This window comes from Artemia sp. Qi Xiang Cuo, unplaced genomic scaffold, assembly GCF_049724085.1.
Source record: "Artemia sp. Qi Xiang Cuo unplaced genomic scaffold, ASM4972408v1 HiC_scaffold_3064, whole genome shotgun sequence".
NCBI classification, from domain to species: Eukaryota; Metazoa; Arthropoda; class Branchiopoda; order Anostraca; family Artemiidae; genus Artemia; species Artemia sp. Qi Xiang Cuo.
This window is the reverse complement of record NW_028300459.1, coordinates 1,049-19,261: the sequence shown is the minus strand read 5'-3', so window position 1 is coordinate 19,261 and position 18,213 is coordinate 1,049. Positions and strand designations below refer to the sequence as shown.

Here is an 18,213-nt window from a genome sequence, read left to right as displayed (position 1 = left end):
CTTAGGTCCTCCTACGCCTGGGGGCGCATAAGGCAGCAACAGTGATTCGCCACGACGACCTGTCCTGAGCCTTCAACCATAGCTCCTCCAACGAGGACCTCGCCAGCTTCGCCTCCTTCATTAGCGACCTGCCAAGGGTCATTTTCGGTCTCCCTGATTTGCGGAGACCGGGGGTGTCCAACACCATGCATCGTGCGGCAGCCTTCCTTCCCCCATTCGCACCATATGCCCCCAATACATCCATCGCCGCTTTCTAATAAGATCAAGGATGGGGGTATGATTTGTCATACGATATATTTTATCATTTCGTATTCTTTCTGTCCAATGTATATTTATGATAGACCTTAGGCAATTATTGTCGAATGCCTGGAGTCGTCGTTCTAGTTGAGCAGTGATGCTCCAAGTTTCGCAGCCGTACATAAGGACAGAGACCACATTGCTATTATAAATTCTAAGCTTTAACTTCTGGGAATATTTATTATTTCTCCAAACATTTCTAAGGTAGCTGAAAACAGACCCAGCCAATGTTATTCGGCACAGTATTTCTTTTTCGGAATTGGCATCTTGCGTAAGAATACTGCCAAGATACTTGAACTCTCTCACTTCCTCAATATCCTCGTTGTTAACCAAAAGTCCTTCGGCTAAGTCAGGTATGACTGCATTCGACATTGATTTGGTCTTGTTAGCATTTATGGAGAGTCCGACAGCATTTGCCATACGACCGAGTTCATTAATGCTGCGTTGCATATCTTCAGGGTCGTGGGTAATAAGCGCAACATCGTCAGCAAAATCACCATCATTGAGTTCTCTCAGTGGATTTAATTGTATACCGCCACTAAAACTGCATCCACGGAGAACAAAATCTATCACTATGGCAAACAGTAATGGTGATAGAATGCAGCCCTGCCTTACACCTGACTAAACAGAAAACCACACCGTTAGGCCACCCTCTGTCTGTACTGCGCACATGATATCATGATATAGCGCTTTAATTATATTTACAATTTTGGTCGGAATTCCATAATGCACTAAAATGTTCCATATGGTTCCGCGATGTATCGAGTCGAAGGCTTTGAGAAAATCTATAGATACTATAAGTAGCTGAACTTGCCATTCATTGGATTCATCCAGCAGGACTCTCAGGCTAAATATCAGGTCACAACACGATCTATTCTGGCGGAATCCGTGCTGCTCATCTCTTAGAACTTTCTCCACTTTACTTTGAATCCTGTTAAGAATTATTTGGCACAGAACTTTGCTGCCAACAGACTGTAAAGCAATACCTCTCCAATTATCACACTTAGTCTTTTGTCCCTTTTTGAAGAGTTTTACAATTAATGCCTTCGACCATTAACTAGTGACTTTTTCTTCATCCCAAACACGGGAAAGAAGATTAAATATGGGTTCGGCTAGGGCGCTTCTACCGTACTTCAGTAATTCTGGTGATATGCCATCATTGCCTGCAGACTTTCCGTTTTTCAAAGTCTTTAGGGCCTCCTTGACTTCAATAAGTATGAGAGGTCCAGGAAATATTCCAAGATCGAACAGTGGTTCTTCAGGGATATTTAAAGTAGTTGTGGGAGGCATCTGATTTAGTACCTCGCTAAAATGCTCTTTCCAGCGTCGGACTATGTCATCAGTCTGGGTTAATAAAATGCCATCTTTGCTTTCAACTTGGGTTGACGACGCCTTTGAAATACCCGCCAACTGCTTCGTTATGGCATATACAGAACGGCTATCTCCCCGTCTAGCGGCTGCCTCAGCCTGTTCGGCCATAGTTTCGAGGTAAATCCTCTTATCATCCCTGGTTGCTGCTTTGACATGCTTATGGAGACGCTTGTACTGCGCTTTCAGGTTATCTACATATTCTCTAGAACAAGTCGTGCTATGGTCATACTTATCTACGAGGATTTTGAGTTGTGACCTTTGATCAATAATATTCCAACTACTTTCAGATATCCACTGCTCTTTCTTCTTCCTGTTGTAACCCACAACTTCTTGTGCAACCTCTTTCACGGTTTCTGCAATTTTTTCCCACTGACTATCCAGCGACACTTCATCCCTTAGAAGGGAAAACTTGTTTGACAAAGCTGTAATATACTTTTGCAATACGTTCGGGTCCTGCAATTTCCTCAAATTAAAGGTTTTCACTGGCCGCTGGGGCTTTGTCACAGTTTTTAGTTTCAGCTTGAACTTGACAACAGCAAGTTGATGATCGGAATAACAGTCGGCACCTCGGAAGGTTCTAATATCCTCTAAACATCGTCGCCTGTGCCTCTCAATTAGGATATGGTCTATTTCATTCGATCTATTTCATAAATATCGATATATTTCATATCGATATTTTATGTAATTTAATGTAAACTTTGGGTGAAAGAGGTCCCACCTTCAAGTCCCGGATAGGTCCAGCTTTTGTAATTACCAGGGATGATTTTTAATTAATTAGAAGCCGACATATTTTTTTGATTTTTGTTTGCAGCTACCGCTAAAACCCAGGTATCGCTCCAATCCGGATAGCTTGCAGCTACCCCTGCAACCACCATATATCAGTTACTATGGGCCAGAGATCGTTCTTTACTGTAATTCAATATCTGTCGGATAGAGCTTGCAGATATCAGGATGCCAAATAACCTGCTGCCCTATTTTTGGTTTTGAAAGTATACTCAGATTGTTATAGGTGATTTCAGCCATCATAATTTCCTTGTCAGATCTAGTTTCAGAGCATTTTTCAATAGTTGTCTTGTACTTTTCAGGACAGTTTGCTCTACATCACAGAGTAATTTTTTCCAAATATTCAGTAGAACTAAAAGAACTGTTGAAAACACAGTTAGAAATACTTTTTTCTTAAGGAGTTGTTCCAGGAATTTGTTCTAAATCATTAGTCTTACAAAGACACATACTAATAACCCTAACAGGTTCGTATAATTATCTTACCGTTCCTTGCTCTTTTGTTTGGCCGTCTCAATTTTCCCTTCTCGATACCCCTGATCCACAACATACCTCTGTTTTGCTCTGTCATATTTCATTTTCTTAAATCCTGGATCACAAGACATCTTAGTAGCAATCCTTACGTGTGCTCGAGCTTTATTGCGTTCGGTGGCATTTTTATCTCTTTTAAATAAATTTGCTTTTATTTCAGGATATTAGCTTTATTTTTTGTGTAGTAAAGTTTTTTTATTAGTAGAAATTTATAGAGTTCATTACATGAACTGTTTGATTGCTTCAAAATTAAAATATCTTTGAAAAGAGTGCAGTATGAAAATACATCAAAATGTCATTTTTTTTACAAAATTGATTCTACTTTAAAAAGTATTTTATTTTAATTACAAGAGCAATTTCCTTTAAAACGAGCTATTATACAGCTTTATATGATTTTCCAGTGCCCAGCCAGCTGAGGAGGAAGAAAAAGCGGATAGAAAAAAATATCCCGTTTGTGGAGAATAACGTGTTAAAGTCGATTTTCTTGATTTTCAAGCCAATATATTTTCTTTGTTATTCAGGACAAAGAACGGTAAGTTTGCTATATAGAAGTTTTGGACAAGGCAGTTCTAATAGTATACTTTTTGTTTTGATCTGAATCTTTTTCCAGGATTTATCGGTTGCTTAATATTTACTCTGGGGCGTGACCGTCTCTTACTAGGTTGCTAGCTACCGCTGCAACCCGGAAAAAATGTTATAACTTAAATGTAAATTAGTATGGGCAAGAAGTCGTTATTTAGTATATTCTTCTTTGAAATAGTAAGAGACGAACCACAAGTAACTACCCCTGGAACCACCAATTACCAGTTACTCTGCATGAGCGATCGTTCTTTACTGTAAATTGCTAGCTACCGCTACAACCCAGATAATTGACAAACACCATTTATGATGAGCTATATTCGTCATTTATTTAACTACACCTGGAACCACCATATATCAGTTAGTAAGGGAGAGAGATCGTTCTTTACTGTAATCAGTTACTATGCATGAGCGATCGTTCTTTACTGTAAATGTAACTACACCTGGAACCACCATATAGTCAGTTAGTATGGGAGAGAGATCGTTCTTTACTGTAATCCTTGCTCTTTTGTTTCGCTGTCTCAATTTTCCCTTCTCGATACCCCTGATCCGTAAGATACCTCTGTTTTGCTCTGTCATATTTCATTTTCTTAAATCCTGGATCACAAGACATCTTAGTAGCAATCCTTACGCGTGCTCGAGCTTTATTGCGTTTGGTGGCATTTTTATCTCTTTTAAATAAACTTTTCTGATATTTCAGGATGTTAGCTTTATTTTTTGTGTAGTAAAGTTTTCTATTAGTAGAAATTTGGATTGTTCTATTTTGATATTTTTTGTTTATTCTTTCTTTTTTTCCACTCGCGTGAGATCATATTTTTTCAAGGTTTAAAATTATTAAGCACACAAAATCCCGTGTCGAGTATCTAAAACCTAGCATAAAACAAAACTAATTTTAAAATTTTCAGGTATTTATCTTGTTTGAATTACAAAATTAGTATTATTGGTTAGACACCATAAATATTTTTGCAGTTTACATAATAAGTTTAGTGATTCTGGACTGAAAACTAAAATAATTGCAATTATGAGACAATAATATGGAGATATGTACTTTACGGGTTACAAACCAAAAAAAGCTTGGTTCCAGGATACAATAATAAATTTGAACTGAGATGAAAAAAAAATTTCTTCCAGGAGACAAAAAGCAAAACTAATTTTAGAATTTTCATGTATTTTTGTTGTTTAAATTAAAAAATTACTATTACTGATTAGGTATCATAAATATTTTTGCAGTTTACATAATAATTTTAGCGATTAAGCCAAAAAAGAAAATTTTGGTTCCAGGAGTTTCGGTTACTATTGACACAAGTAGCTATTATTACTATAGAGTTCATTACATGGACTGTTTTATTGCTTCAAAATTCAAATATCTTTTAAAATACTTCAGAAAGAAAATAAATAAATAATTAACTTTATTTTAATTTTTTTTATAAAATATAACAATAATTTTATTTTTAAATAAAGAATTTAATATATTTTGATATTTCATTTTAAATGATCTATTATACAGATCTATATTATTATCCAGGGCCCATATATCTGAGCAGAAAGAAAAATCGGAAAGAAAAAAATATCCCGTTTGTGGAGAATAACGTGGTAAAAGTCAATTTTCTTGATTTTCAAGCCAATATATTTTCTTTGTTATTCAAGCCAAAGGGCGGTAAGTTTCCTTTATAGAGGATTCGGACAAGGCGGTTCTAATGGTGTACTTTTTGTTTTGATCTGACTCTTTTTTAGGAGTTGGGGGGTTTTATATTTCTTGACATTGGAGGTGATCGTCTCTTACTAGGTTGCTAGCTACCGCTGCAACCCGGAAAAAAACACATTGTGCCCACATCGTTCTTTACTCAGGCAGTGCTAGCGCGCTGCCTATGATAATAAACTGATTACACACAGGAAAAAGCCTACAGCTTTTTCTTCTTTTAAATAGTAAGAGACGAGTCTCAAATAATCAAGTAGCTAGCTAATTCCAAAGGTATGCAATTTTTTGTTATTCCAATGATCATTTTTTATTGTAACTAGGTTTCAGCCATCTCTACAGCCATGATACTATTGGAAATTACATAATCCCTATTTATGTTTCAGTTAACATGGGCAAGGTGTCGTTCTTTATTGTAAAAAGCAAAACTAATTTTAGAATTTTCATGTATTTTTGTTGTTTAAATTAAAAAATTACTATTACTGATTAGGCATCATAAATATTTTTGCAGTTTACATAATAATTTTAGCGATTAAGCCAAAAAAGAAAATTTTGGTTCCAGGAAACTCGGTTACTATTGAGACAAGTAGCTATTATTACTATAGAGTTCATTACCATGAACTGTTTTATTGCTTCAAAATTCAAATATCTTTGAAAAGACTGCAGTATGAAAATACATCAAAAATGCAATTCTTTTTACAAAATTGATTCTACTTTAAAAAGTATTTTATTTTTAATTACAAAAGTGACTAGATGTTGCAATTGCCTTTAAAATGAACTATTATACAAATCTCTATGATTTTCCAGTGCCCAGCTAGCTGAGCAGAAAAAAAGTGGAAAGAAAAAAATATCCCGTTTGTGGAGAATAACGTGGTAAAAGTCTATTTTCTTGATTTTCAAGCTAATATATTTTCTTTGTTATTCAAGCCAAAGGGCGGTAAGTTTCCTTTATAGAGGATTCGGACAAGGCGGTTGTAATGGTGTACTTTTTGTTTTGATCTGACTCTTTTTTTAGGAGTTGGGGGGTTTTATATTTCTTAACATTGGAGGTGATCGTCTCTTACTAGGTTGCTAGCTACCGCTACAACCCGGATACAATAATAAATTTGAACTGAGATGAAAAAAAAATTTCTTCCAGGAGACAAAAAGCAAAACTAATTTTAGAATTTTCATGTATTTTTGTTGTTTAAATTAAAAAATTACTATTACTGATTAGGCATCATAAATATTTTTGCAGTTTACATAATAATTTTAGCGATTAAGCCAAAAAAGAAAATTTTGGTTCCAGGAGTTTCGGTTACTATTGAGACAAGTAGCTATTATTACTATAGAGTTCATTACATGGACTGTTTTATTGCTTCAAAATTCAAATATCTTTGAAAAGACTGCAGTATGAAAATACATCAAAAATGCAATTTTTTTGACAAAATTGATTCTACTTTAAAAAGTATTTTATTTTTAAATACAAAAGTGACTAGATGTTGCAATTTCCTTTAAAATGAGCTATTATACAGCTCTCTATGATTTTCCAGTGCCCAGCTAGCTGAGCAGAAAAAAAAAGCGGAAAGAAAAAAATATCTCGTTTGTGGAGAATAACGTGATAAAAGTCAATTTTCTTGATTTTCAAGCCAATATATTTTCTTTGTTATTCAAGCCAAAGGGCGGTAAGTTTCCTTTATAGAGGATTCGGACAAGGCGGTTCTAATGGTGTACTTTTTGTTTTGATCTGACTCTGTTTTTAGGAGTTGGGGGGTTTTATATTTCTTGACATTGGAGGTGATCGTCTCTTACTAGGTTGCTAGCTACCGCTGCAACCCGGATTTAAAATGACCTATTGAACAACCCTCTACGATGTTTCAGTGCCAAGCTATCTGTGGATAAGAACGGAAGAAAAAAATATCCCGTTTGTGGAGAATAACGTGGTTAAAGTCAATTTTCTTGATTATCAAGCCAATATATTTTCTTTGTTATTCAAGCCGTAGGGCGGTAAGTTTCCTTTATAGGGTTTTCGGACAAGGCGGTTCTCATTGTGTACTTTTTATTTTGATCTGCCTCTGTTTTAGGAGTTAGGGGTTTTTATATTTCTTTACATGGACCTGATCGTCTCTTACTAGGTTGCTAGCTACCGCTGCAACCCGGATCCTTTAAATTTAAAATTTAAAGAAGAAACTTGTTTATTTACATCCTAGCTAAATTAATGGAGATAATATGAATGAACCACAGGGTTCAGTTTCTTTGGGCTTGAGTTCGTTTTTTAACTGTAAATACAAACAGGAAAAAGCCTACGGCTTTTTCTTCCTTTAAATAGTAAGAGACGAAACTCAAACAATCAAGTAGCTAAATCCAATGTATGGAATGGTTTGCTATTTCAGTGATCGTCTTTTAATGTAAAAAAAAAAGAAAAAAAGAAAAAATATCCCGTTTGTGGAGAATAACAGTGGTTAAAGTCAATTTTCTTGATTTTCAAGCCAATATATTTCCCTTGCTGTTCAAGCCAAGGGACAGAAAGTTTCCTATTCAGGGGTTTCGGACAAGGCAGTTCTAATGGTGTACTTTTTGTTTTGATCTGACTCCTTTGTTAGGAACTATGGGTTTTTATATTTCTTAACATTGGACGTGATCGTCTCTTACTAGGTTGCTAGCTACCGCTGCAACCCGAATGTTGCTAGCTACCACTGGAACCCGGATAAACTAAATTAGATCCTTTTGACTGACATCGATCTTTTATGTAATGGTCTTTACTAGGGTTCAGCAATCTCTACAGCCATGATACTGATGTAAGTTACATAATCCCTATTTATGTTTCAGTTAACATGGGCTAGGTGTCGTTCTTTATCTTAAAACTTTTTTCTTATGTTTGTTTCGGTAATCTATATCGTTATCATACCTTTCCTTGCTCTTTTGTTTCGCTGTCTCAATTTTCCCTTCTCGATACCCCTGATCCGTAAGATACCTCTGTTTTGCTCTGTCATATTTCATTTTCTTAAATCCTGGATCACAAGACATCTTAGTAGCAATCCTTACGCGTGCTCGAGCTTTATTGCGTTTGGTGGCATTTTTATCTCTTTTAAATCAACTTTTCTGATATTTCAGGATGTTAGCTTTATTTTTTGTGTAGTAAAGTTTTCTATTAGTAGAAATTTGGATTGTTCTATTTTGATATTGTTTTTGGTTATTCTTTCTTTTTTTCCACTCGCGTGAGATCATATTTTTTCAAGGTTTAAAATTATTAAGCACACAAAATCCCGTGTCGAGTATCTAAAACCTAGCATAAAACAAAACTAATTTTAAAATTTTCAGGTATTTATCTTGTTTGAATTACAAAATTAGTATTATTGGTTAGACACCATAAATATTTTTGCAGTTTACATAATAAGTTTAGTGATTCTGGACTGAAAACTAAAATAATTGCAATTATGAGACAATAATATGGAGATATGTACTTTACGGGTTACAAACCAAAAAAAGCTTGGTTCCAGGATACAATAATAAATTTGAACTGAGATGAAAAAAAATTTCTTCCAGGAGACAAAAAGCAAAACTAATTTTAGAATTTTCATGTATTTTTGTTGTTTAAATTAAAAAATTACTATTACTGATTAGGTATCATAAATATTTTTGCAGTTTACAGAATAATTTTAGCGATTAAGCCAAAAAAGAAAATTTTGGTTCCAGGAGTTTCGGTTACTATTGAGACAAGTAGCTATTATTACTATAGAGTTCATTACATGGACTGTTTTATTGCTTCAAAATTCAAATATCTTTGAAAAGACTGCAGTATGAAAATACATCAAAAATGCAATTTTTTTGACAAAATTGATTCTACTTTAAAAAGTATTTTATTTTTAAATACAAAAGTGACTAGATGTTGCAATTTCCTTTAAAATGAGCTATTATACAGCTCTCTATGATTTTCCAGTGCCCAGCTAGCTGAGCAGAAAAAAAAAGCGGAAAGAAAAAAATATCTCGTTTGTGGAGAATAACGTGGTAAAAGTCAATTTTCTTGATTTTCAAGCCAACATATTTTCTTTGTTATACAAGCCAAAGGGCGGTAAGATTCCTTTATAGAGGATTCGGACAAGGCGGTTCTAATGGTGTACTTTTTGTTTTGATCTGACTCTTTTTTTAGGAGTTGGGGGGTTTTATATTTCTTGACATTGGAGGTGATCGTCTCTTACAAGGTTGCTAGCTACCGCTGCAACCCGGATACTTTTTTAAGGCCCCATATGGTCTAGTGGCTAGGATAGTTAATTTTCACTTAACAGGCCCGGGTTCGATTCCCGGTGTGGGAAAATTTTTAACTCTATAATCTTCGAACAATTTGAACCTTTTATAATTTATAATGATGTATAATATAAATACTGTAATCTTAACTATAGTGAAGTTGCCTATGCAAGTTAGTATAGGGAAGAGTTCGATCTTTATTAAATAGTTACTATAGATTTTTAACAAAATTAATTTCCTTTAAAATGAGCTATTGAGCAACCCTCTACGATGTTCCAGTACCAAGCTATCTGTGGAAAAGAAAAAAAAAAGAAAAAAGAAAAAAATATCCCGTTTGGGGAGAATAACGTGGTTAAAGTCAATTTTCTTGATTTTCAAGCCAATATATTTCCCTTGCTGTTCAAGCCAAGGGACAGAAAGTTTCCTATACAGGGGTTTCGGACAAGGCGGTTCTAATGGTGTACTTTTTGTTTTGATCTGACTCCTTTGTTAGGAACTATGGGTTTTTATATTTCTTAACATTGGACGTGATCGTCTCTTACTAGGTTGCTAGCTACCGCTGCAACCCGGATCATACCTTTTGCATTGTAATAATATAAATACTGTAATCTTAACTATAGTAAAATTGCCTATGCAAGTTAGTATAGGCAAGAGGTCGTTCTTTATTATAACTATTGAGACAAGTAGCTATTATTACTATAGAGTTCATTACATGGACTGTTTTATTGCTTCAAAATTCAAATATCTTTGAAAAGACTGCAGTATGAAAATACATCAAAAATGCAATTTTTTTGACAAAATTGATTCTACTTTAAAAAGTATTTTATTTTTAAATACAAAAGTGACTAGATGTTGCAATTTCCTTTAAAATGAGCTATTATACAGCTCTCTATGATTTTCCAGTGCCCAGCTAGCTGAGCAGAAAAAAAAAGTGGAAAGAAAAAAATATCTCGTTTGTGGAGAATAACGTGGTAAAAGTCAATTTTCTTGATTTTCAAGCCAATATATTTTCTTTGTTATTCAAGCCAAAGGGCGGTAAGTTTCCTTTATAGAGGATTCGGACAAGGCGGTTCTAATGGTGTACTTTTTGTTTTGATCTGACTCTTTTTTTAGGAGTTGGGGGGTTTTATATTTCTTGACATTGGAGGTGATCGTCTCTTACTAGGTTGCTAGCTACCGCTGCAACCCGGATACGATGTTCCAATGCCAAGCTATCTGTGGAATTACTAGCCTATGCTATAATTAAGTAGCGTATAAAATTTAGTATAGGCAAGAGGTCGTTCTTTATTATAAAAATATCTTTGAAAAGACTGCAGTATGAAAATAAATCAAAAATGCAATTTTTTTGACAAAATTGATTCTACTTTAAAAAGTATTTAATTTTTAATTACAAAAGTGACTAGATGTTGCAATTTCCGATAAAATGAGCTATTATACAGCTCTCTATGATTTTCCAGTGCCCAGCTAGCTGAGCAGAAAAAAAAAGCAGAAAGAAAAAATATCCCGTTTGTGGAGAATAACGTGGTAAAAGTCAATTTTCTTGATTTTCAAGCCAATATATTTTCTTTGTTATTCAAGTCAAAGGGCGGTAAGTTTCCTTTATAGAGGTTTCGGACAAGGCGGTTCTAATGGTGTACTTTTTGTTTTGATATGACTCTTTTTTTAGGAGTTAGGGGTTTTATATTTCTTTACATTGGAGGTGATCGTCTCTTACTAGGTTGCTAGCTACCGCTGCAACCCGGATTCTAAGAAGTACGCCTCTGTATATTCACTGTGTTGTCGAACATTTTCCATTGTATCTATAAACTGTTCCTCAGTTGCCAGTCCATACCTTGGAAGCTTTTCGTTAAGCTGACAACATTTCTTTTGGATATTGCTATGAAGTTTTGCCAAAGTATTTCTAGCCGACTTTTCAACAGCATCCGCTCTTTCAAAGAGAATTTTAATCTGTAATTTTGAATACTTTCCGTGATCCCGATAAAACATACGTAAAATGTTTCTCAATTTACAAAGATCAGCCTGCATTTTTGCCATCTTCTTGTATTTCTGAATGTAATTTTTCCCTTTGTCCTTATGCGTTCTTCGGTACAAACTCGCAGAGAATTCAATTTTTTCATTATAGCTTTTGTCACCCCAGTATCTACCCATTATTCTGGTAGCAACTTTTTTCTTATGTTTGTTTCGGTAATCTATATCGTTATCATACCGTTCCTTGCTCTTCTGTTTGGCTGTTTCAATTTTCCCTTCTCGATACCCCTGATCTGTAAGATACCTCTGTTTTGCTCTGTCATATTTCATTTTCTTAAATCCTGGATCACAAGACATCTTAGTAGCAATCCTTACGCGTGCTCGAGCTTTATTGTGTTTGGTGGCATTTTTATCTCTTTTAAATAAACTTTTCTGATATTTCAGGATGTTAGCTTTTTTTTTTTTGTATTAAATTTTTTTATTAGTAGAAATTTTGATTGCTCTTTTTTTATATTGTTTTTTGTTATTCTTTCTTTTTTTCAACTCGCGTGAGACCATATTTTTTCAAGGTTTAAAATTATTAAGTACACAAAATCCCGTGTCGAGTATCTAAAACCTAGCATAAAACAAAACTAATTTTAAAATTTTCAGGTATTTATCTTGTTTGAATTACAAAATTAGTATTATTGGTTAGACACCATAAATATTTTTGCAGTTTACATAATAAGTTTAGCGGTTCTGGACTGAAAAATAAAATAATTGCAATTATGAGACAATAATATGGAGATATGTACTTTACGGGTTACAAACCAAAAAAAGTTTGGTTCCAAGATACAATAATAAATTTGAACTGAGATGAAAAAAAATTTTCTTCCAGGAGACAAAAAGCAAAACTAATTTTAGGATTTTCATGTATTTTTGTTGTTTAAATTAAAAAATTACTATTACTGATTAGGCATCATAAATATTTTTGCAGTTTACATAATAATTTTAGCGATTAAGCCAAAAAAGAAAATCTTGGTTCCAGGAGTTTCGGTTACTATTGAGACAAGTAGCTATTATTACTATAGAGTTCATTACCATGGACTGTTTTATTGCTTCAAAATTCAAATATCTTTGAAAAGACTGCAGTATGAAAATACATCAAAAATGCAATTTTTTTGACAAAATTGATTCTACTTTAAAAAGTATTTTATTTTTAAATAAAAAAGTGACTAGATGTTGCAATTTCCTTTAAAATGAGCTATTATACAGCTCTCTATGATTTTCCAGTGCCCAGCTAGCTGAGCAGGAAAAAAAAGCAGAAAGAAAAAAATATCCCGTTTGTGGAGAATAACGTGGTAAAAGTCAATTTTGTTGATTTTCAAGCCAATATATTTTCTTTGTTATTCAAGCCAAAGGGCGGTAAGTTTCCTTTATAGAGGATTCGGACAAGGCGGTTCTAATGGTGTACTTTTTGTTTTGATCTGACTCTTTTTTCAGGAGTTAGGGGGTTTTATATTTCTTAACATTGGAGGTGATCGTCTCTTACTAGGTTGCTAGCTACCGCTGCAACCCGGATATTGCTAGCTACCACTGCAACCCGGAAAAATTATATTTCTTAACATTGGAAGTGATCGTCTCTTATTTGGTTGCTAGCTACAGCTGCAACCCGTATTCTTAACATTGGACGTGATCGGCTCTTACTAGGTTGCTAGCTACAGCTGCAACCCGGATTACTATACAAATTTCCCCTCCCCCAATTTAAGCTACTGGTATTCATTGATGCAAGAAGTTTTTTCAAAGCGCGTATTTAAACTTTTGGTTAATATGGATTATGGTTCGCCTGAGAAGTTGAACAATATACTTCTATGCACATTTCATCCCCAACATAGAATTGAGATTTTTTGTACTAAATTTAGAAAACCTGCCGATGTGACTGCGCGAGGAATTTCTAGACACATCATCAGCCCTATAATTACTTGTTTGCTATCAGTTGCTGTAGTGCATTGGCTAGTGAGCTCTCTTCCTGACAACGAAGATAGAATTTTGAGTCGCTCTACAGTAACAAGTGAATCCTGATTATAACTCTATATTCTCAGATAAAGTAAAATTTAAAGGATTCACCATAATTAATATAATGTATAATTAATAATATTATGTACATTTTCATTTTATACATTTTCGTAAAATTTTTTAATTAACACTTCTTAAAACTTGTATCAAGTACACTCAATCTAACAAAAAATAAAACTAATTTTTAAATTTTCAGGTATTTTGTTAGTTTGAATGAAAAGATTAATATTATTGCTCAGACATCATAAATATTTTTGCAGTTTACATAATAACTTTAGCAATTCTAAACTGAAAAATAAAATACTATTTTCTCCATGACCACACTGCCTTTTCTATGACGAAATAAATAAGAATTCCAAATAGGGATAGGTCCTTTGATTAGACATTGAAACGGAAATACAAAACAAAGACTCTAAATATTTCGATGACGCAGTCGGTGTAAACTGCAAAAATATCCATGGTATCCGAGCAATAGTTCGAATATTTCAATTCAAGCTAGAAAAATACCTTAAAATGTTAAAATTAGTTTTATTTTTGGTGAGGTTCTAACTATCCGATGTGGGATTGACTATGTAGTTTCAGACCAAAAAAATCCATTTTTTAATATATACTTTATTTTTCAGTTTAGAATCGCTAAAGTTATTATGTAAACTCCAAAAAAATTTATGATATCTGAGCAATAATTTTAATCTTTTCATTCAAACTAACAAAATACCTGAAAATTTAAAAATTAGTTTTACTTTTTGTTAGGTAAACATGCAACATTTCTTTTGGATATTACTATGAAGTTGCGAAAGCATCTCTAGCTGACTTTTCAACAAAATCTATTCTTTCAGAGATAATTTTAATCTTCAATTTTGAATATTTTTCGTATTCCCGGTAAAACATTCGTAAAATTTTTCTCAATTTACAAAGATCAGCCTTTGCGTTCTTTGCAGCTTGTGTAAACTGCAAAAATATCCATGCTATCCGAGCAATAGTTTGAATATTTCAATACAAGCTAGAAAAATACCTTAAAATGTTAAAATTAGTTTTATTTTTGGTTAGGTTCTAACTACCCGATGTGGGATTGACTATGTATTTTCAGACAAAAAAATTCCATTTTTTATATATTTTATTTTTCAGTTTACAATCGCTAAAGTTATTATGCAAGCCAATGGACAGAAAGTTTACTATACAGGGGTTTCGGATAAGGCGGTTCTAATGGCGTACTTTTTGTTTTGATCTGACTACTTTTTAAGGAGCTATGGGTTTTTATATTTCTTAACATTGGACGTGATCGTCTCTTACTAGGTTGCTAGCTACCGCTGCAACCCGGATCGTCTCTTACTAGGTTGCTAGCTACAGCTGCAATCCAATACCACAGCAACCCGTATTAGTATAGACAAGAGGTCGTTCTTTATTATAAAATGAAGATAATATGAATGAACCACAGGGTTCAGTTTCTTTGGACCTGAGTTCGTTTTTTAACTATAAATACAAACAGGAAAAATTCTACGGCTTTTTCTTCTTTTAAATAGTAAGAGACGAAACTCAAACAATCAAGTAGCTAACTAAGTCCAATGTATGGAATGGTTTGTTATTTCAGTGATCGTCTTTTAATGTAAAGGATGAAAGACTGCAGTGTCAAAGGACATCAAAAATGCAGTTTTTGGTGGAAAAATTTATTCTCTTTTAGAAATAATTTATTTTAGTTACTATGAATTTTTAACCCAATTAATTTCCTTTAGGAAGAGCTATTGAAAAACTGTCTACGATGTTCCAGTGCCAAGCTATCTGTGGAAAAGAAAGAAAAAAAAATATCTCGTTTAGGCAGAATGTTGTAGTTGCCACTTTTCTTGATTTTCAAGCCAATATATTTCCCTTGCTGTTCAAGCCAGGGGACAGAAAGTTTACTATACACGGGTTTCAGACAAGGCGGTTCTAATGGTGTACTTTTTGTTTTGATCTGACTCCATTGTTAGGAACTATGGGTTTTTATATTTCTTAACATTGGACGTGAGCGTCTTTTACTACGTTGCTAGCTACCGCTGCAACCCGGATGCTAGCTACCGCTGCAACCCGGATTGTGTTTCGATCTGATTCTATTTTTACGAATTATGGGCTGTAAAATATTACAAACAGGAAAAATCCTACGGCTTTTTCTTCTTTGAAAAAGTAAGAGACAAACCTCAAACGATCAAGTAGCTAACAAAGTCCAATGCATGCAATAGCTTTTTATTCCAATGATCGTCTTTTAATGTTACGTATCAGTTACTATGGGAGACAGATCGTTCTTTACTGTAATGTGGAAAATAAGAAGAAAGAAAAAAAGATGCTGTTCGTGGAGAATAACGTGGTTAAAAACAATTTTCTTGATTTTCAAGCCAATATATTTCCCTTGCTGTTCAAACCATATGACAGAAAGTTTCAGGGGTCTCAGACAGGGTTCTCAGATATGGTGGTTCTAATGGTGTACTTTTTGTTTTGATCTGACTTTTTTTTAGGAGTTATGGGTTTTTATATATCTTAACATTGGACGTGATCGTCTCTTAATGGGGTTGCTAGGTACCACTACAACCCGGATGATGTTAAATTACAAACAGGAAAAAGCCTATGGCTTTTTCTTGATTGGAATAGTAAGATACGACCTGGCTACAAACTATGATTATGGCATCATTGATCAATCTTTAACCTGAAATGTTCTTTGCTGTAATGGTTTGTTCTTTACTAGGTATCAGCCGTCTCTACAGCCATGATACTGATGGAAATTACATAATCCCTATTTATGTTTCATTTTTAATGGGCTAGGTGTCGTTCTTTATTGTAAAAAACATGCGTAAAATGTTTCTCAATTTACAAAGATCAGCCTGCATTTTTGCCATCTTCTTGTATTTCTGAATGTAATTTTTCCCTTTGTCCTTATGCGTTCTTCGGTACAACCTCGCAGAGAATTTAATTTTTTCATTATAGCTTTTGTCACCCCAGTATCTACCCATTATTCTGGTAGCAACTTTTTTCTTATGTTTGTTTCGGTAATCTATATCGTTATCATACCGTTCCTTGCTCTTTTGTTTCGCTGTCTCAATTTTCCCTTCTCGATACCCCTGATCCGTAAGATACCTCTGTTTTGCTCTGTCATATTTCATTTTCTTAAATCCTGGATCACAAGACATCTTAGTAGCAATCCTTACGCGTGCTCGAGCTTTATTGCGTTTGGTGGCATTTTTATCTCTTTTAAATAAACTTTTCTTATATTTCAGGATGTTAGCTTTATTTTTTGTGTAGTAAAGTTTTCTATTAGTAGAAATTTGGATTGTTCTATTTTGATATTGTTTTTGGTTATTCTTTCTTTTTTTCCACTCGCGTGAGACCATATTTTTTCAAGATTTAAAATTATTAAGCACACAAAATCCCGTGTCGAGTATCTAAAACCTAGCATAAAACAAAACTAATTTTAAAATTTTCAGGTATTTATCTTGTTTGAATTACAAAATTAGTATTATTGGTTAGACACCATAAATATTTTTGCAGTTTAAATAATAAGTTTAGTGATTCTGGACTGAAAACTAAAATAATTGCAATTATGAGACAATAATATGGAGATATGTACTTTACGGGTTACAGGATACAATAATAAATTTGAACTGAGATGAAAAAAAAATTTCTTCCAGGAGACAAAAAGCAAAACTAATTTTAGAATTTTCATGTATTTTTGTTGTTTAAATTAAAAAATTACTATTACTGATTAGGCATCATAAATATTTTTGCAGTTTACATAATAATTTTAGCGATTAAGCCAAAAAAGAAAATTTTGGTTCCAGGAGTTTCGGTTACTATTGAGACAAGTAGCTATTATTACTATAGAGTTCATTACATGGACTGTTTTATTGCTTCAAAATTCAAATATCTTTGAAAAGACTGCAGTATGAAAATACATCAAAAATGCAATTTTTTTGACAAAATTGATTCTACTTTAAAAAGTATTTTATTTTTAAATACAAAAGTGACTAGATGTTGCAATTTCCTTTAAAATGAGCTATTATACAGCTCTCTATGATTTTCCAGTGCCCAGCTAGCTGAGCAGAAAGAAAAAGCGGAAAGAAAAAAATATCCCGTTTGTGGAGAATAACGTGGTAAAAGTCAATTTTCTTGATTTTCAAGCCAATATATTTTCTTTGTTATTCAAGCCAAAGGGAGGTAAGTTTCCTTTATAGAGGATTCGGACAAGGCGGTTCTAATGGTGTACTTTTTGTTTTGATCTGACTCTTTTTTTAGGAGTTGGGGGGTTTTATATTTCTTGACATTGGAGGTGATCGTCTCTTACTAGGTTGCTAGCTACCGCTGCAACCCGGATCGTTCTTTAATGTAAAAATTCGATGATCGAGCCTTTATGTAACCCGGATTAAAAAATTATTATCATATCTTATATGTAACTTTTATTTTACAAGTCTCAGATAGTCTAATGGTCAGTATGCCCACTTGTTACCTGGGAGAAGGGGGTTCGATTCCCCGTCGGGAGAACTTTTAATATGTTGAATTAAAAGCACTATCTTTTCAATTTAAAATTTAAAAAAGAAACTTGTTTATTTATATTCTAGCTAAAATAATGAAGATAATATGAATGTACCACAGGGTTCAGTTTCTTTGGACTTGAGTTCGTTTTTTAACTATAAATACAAACAGGAAAAAGCCTACGGCTTTTTCTTCTTTTAAATAGTAAGAGACGAAAC

General features: G+C 33.6%; 1 protein-coding gene across 1 annotated transcript; it reads right to left on the bottom strand.

Moving 5' to 3' along the window:
- Positions 1-1,350: 1,350 nt before the first annotated feature.
- On the bottom strand, positions 1,351-2,308 carry LOC148938637 (uncharacterized; the record flags this gene model as incomplete). Its single annotated transcript, XM_089107646.1, has 1 exon — positions 1,351-2,308. A coding segment is annotated over one exon (958 nt), but the record flags the coding sequence as incomplete, so codon positions are not given.
- Positions 2,309-18,213: the final 15,905 nt, after the last annotated feature.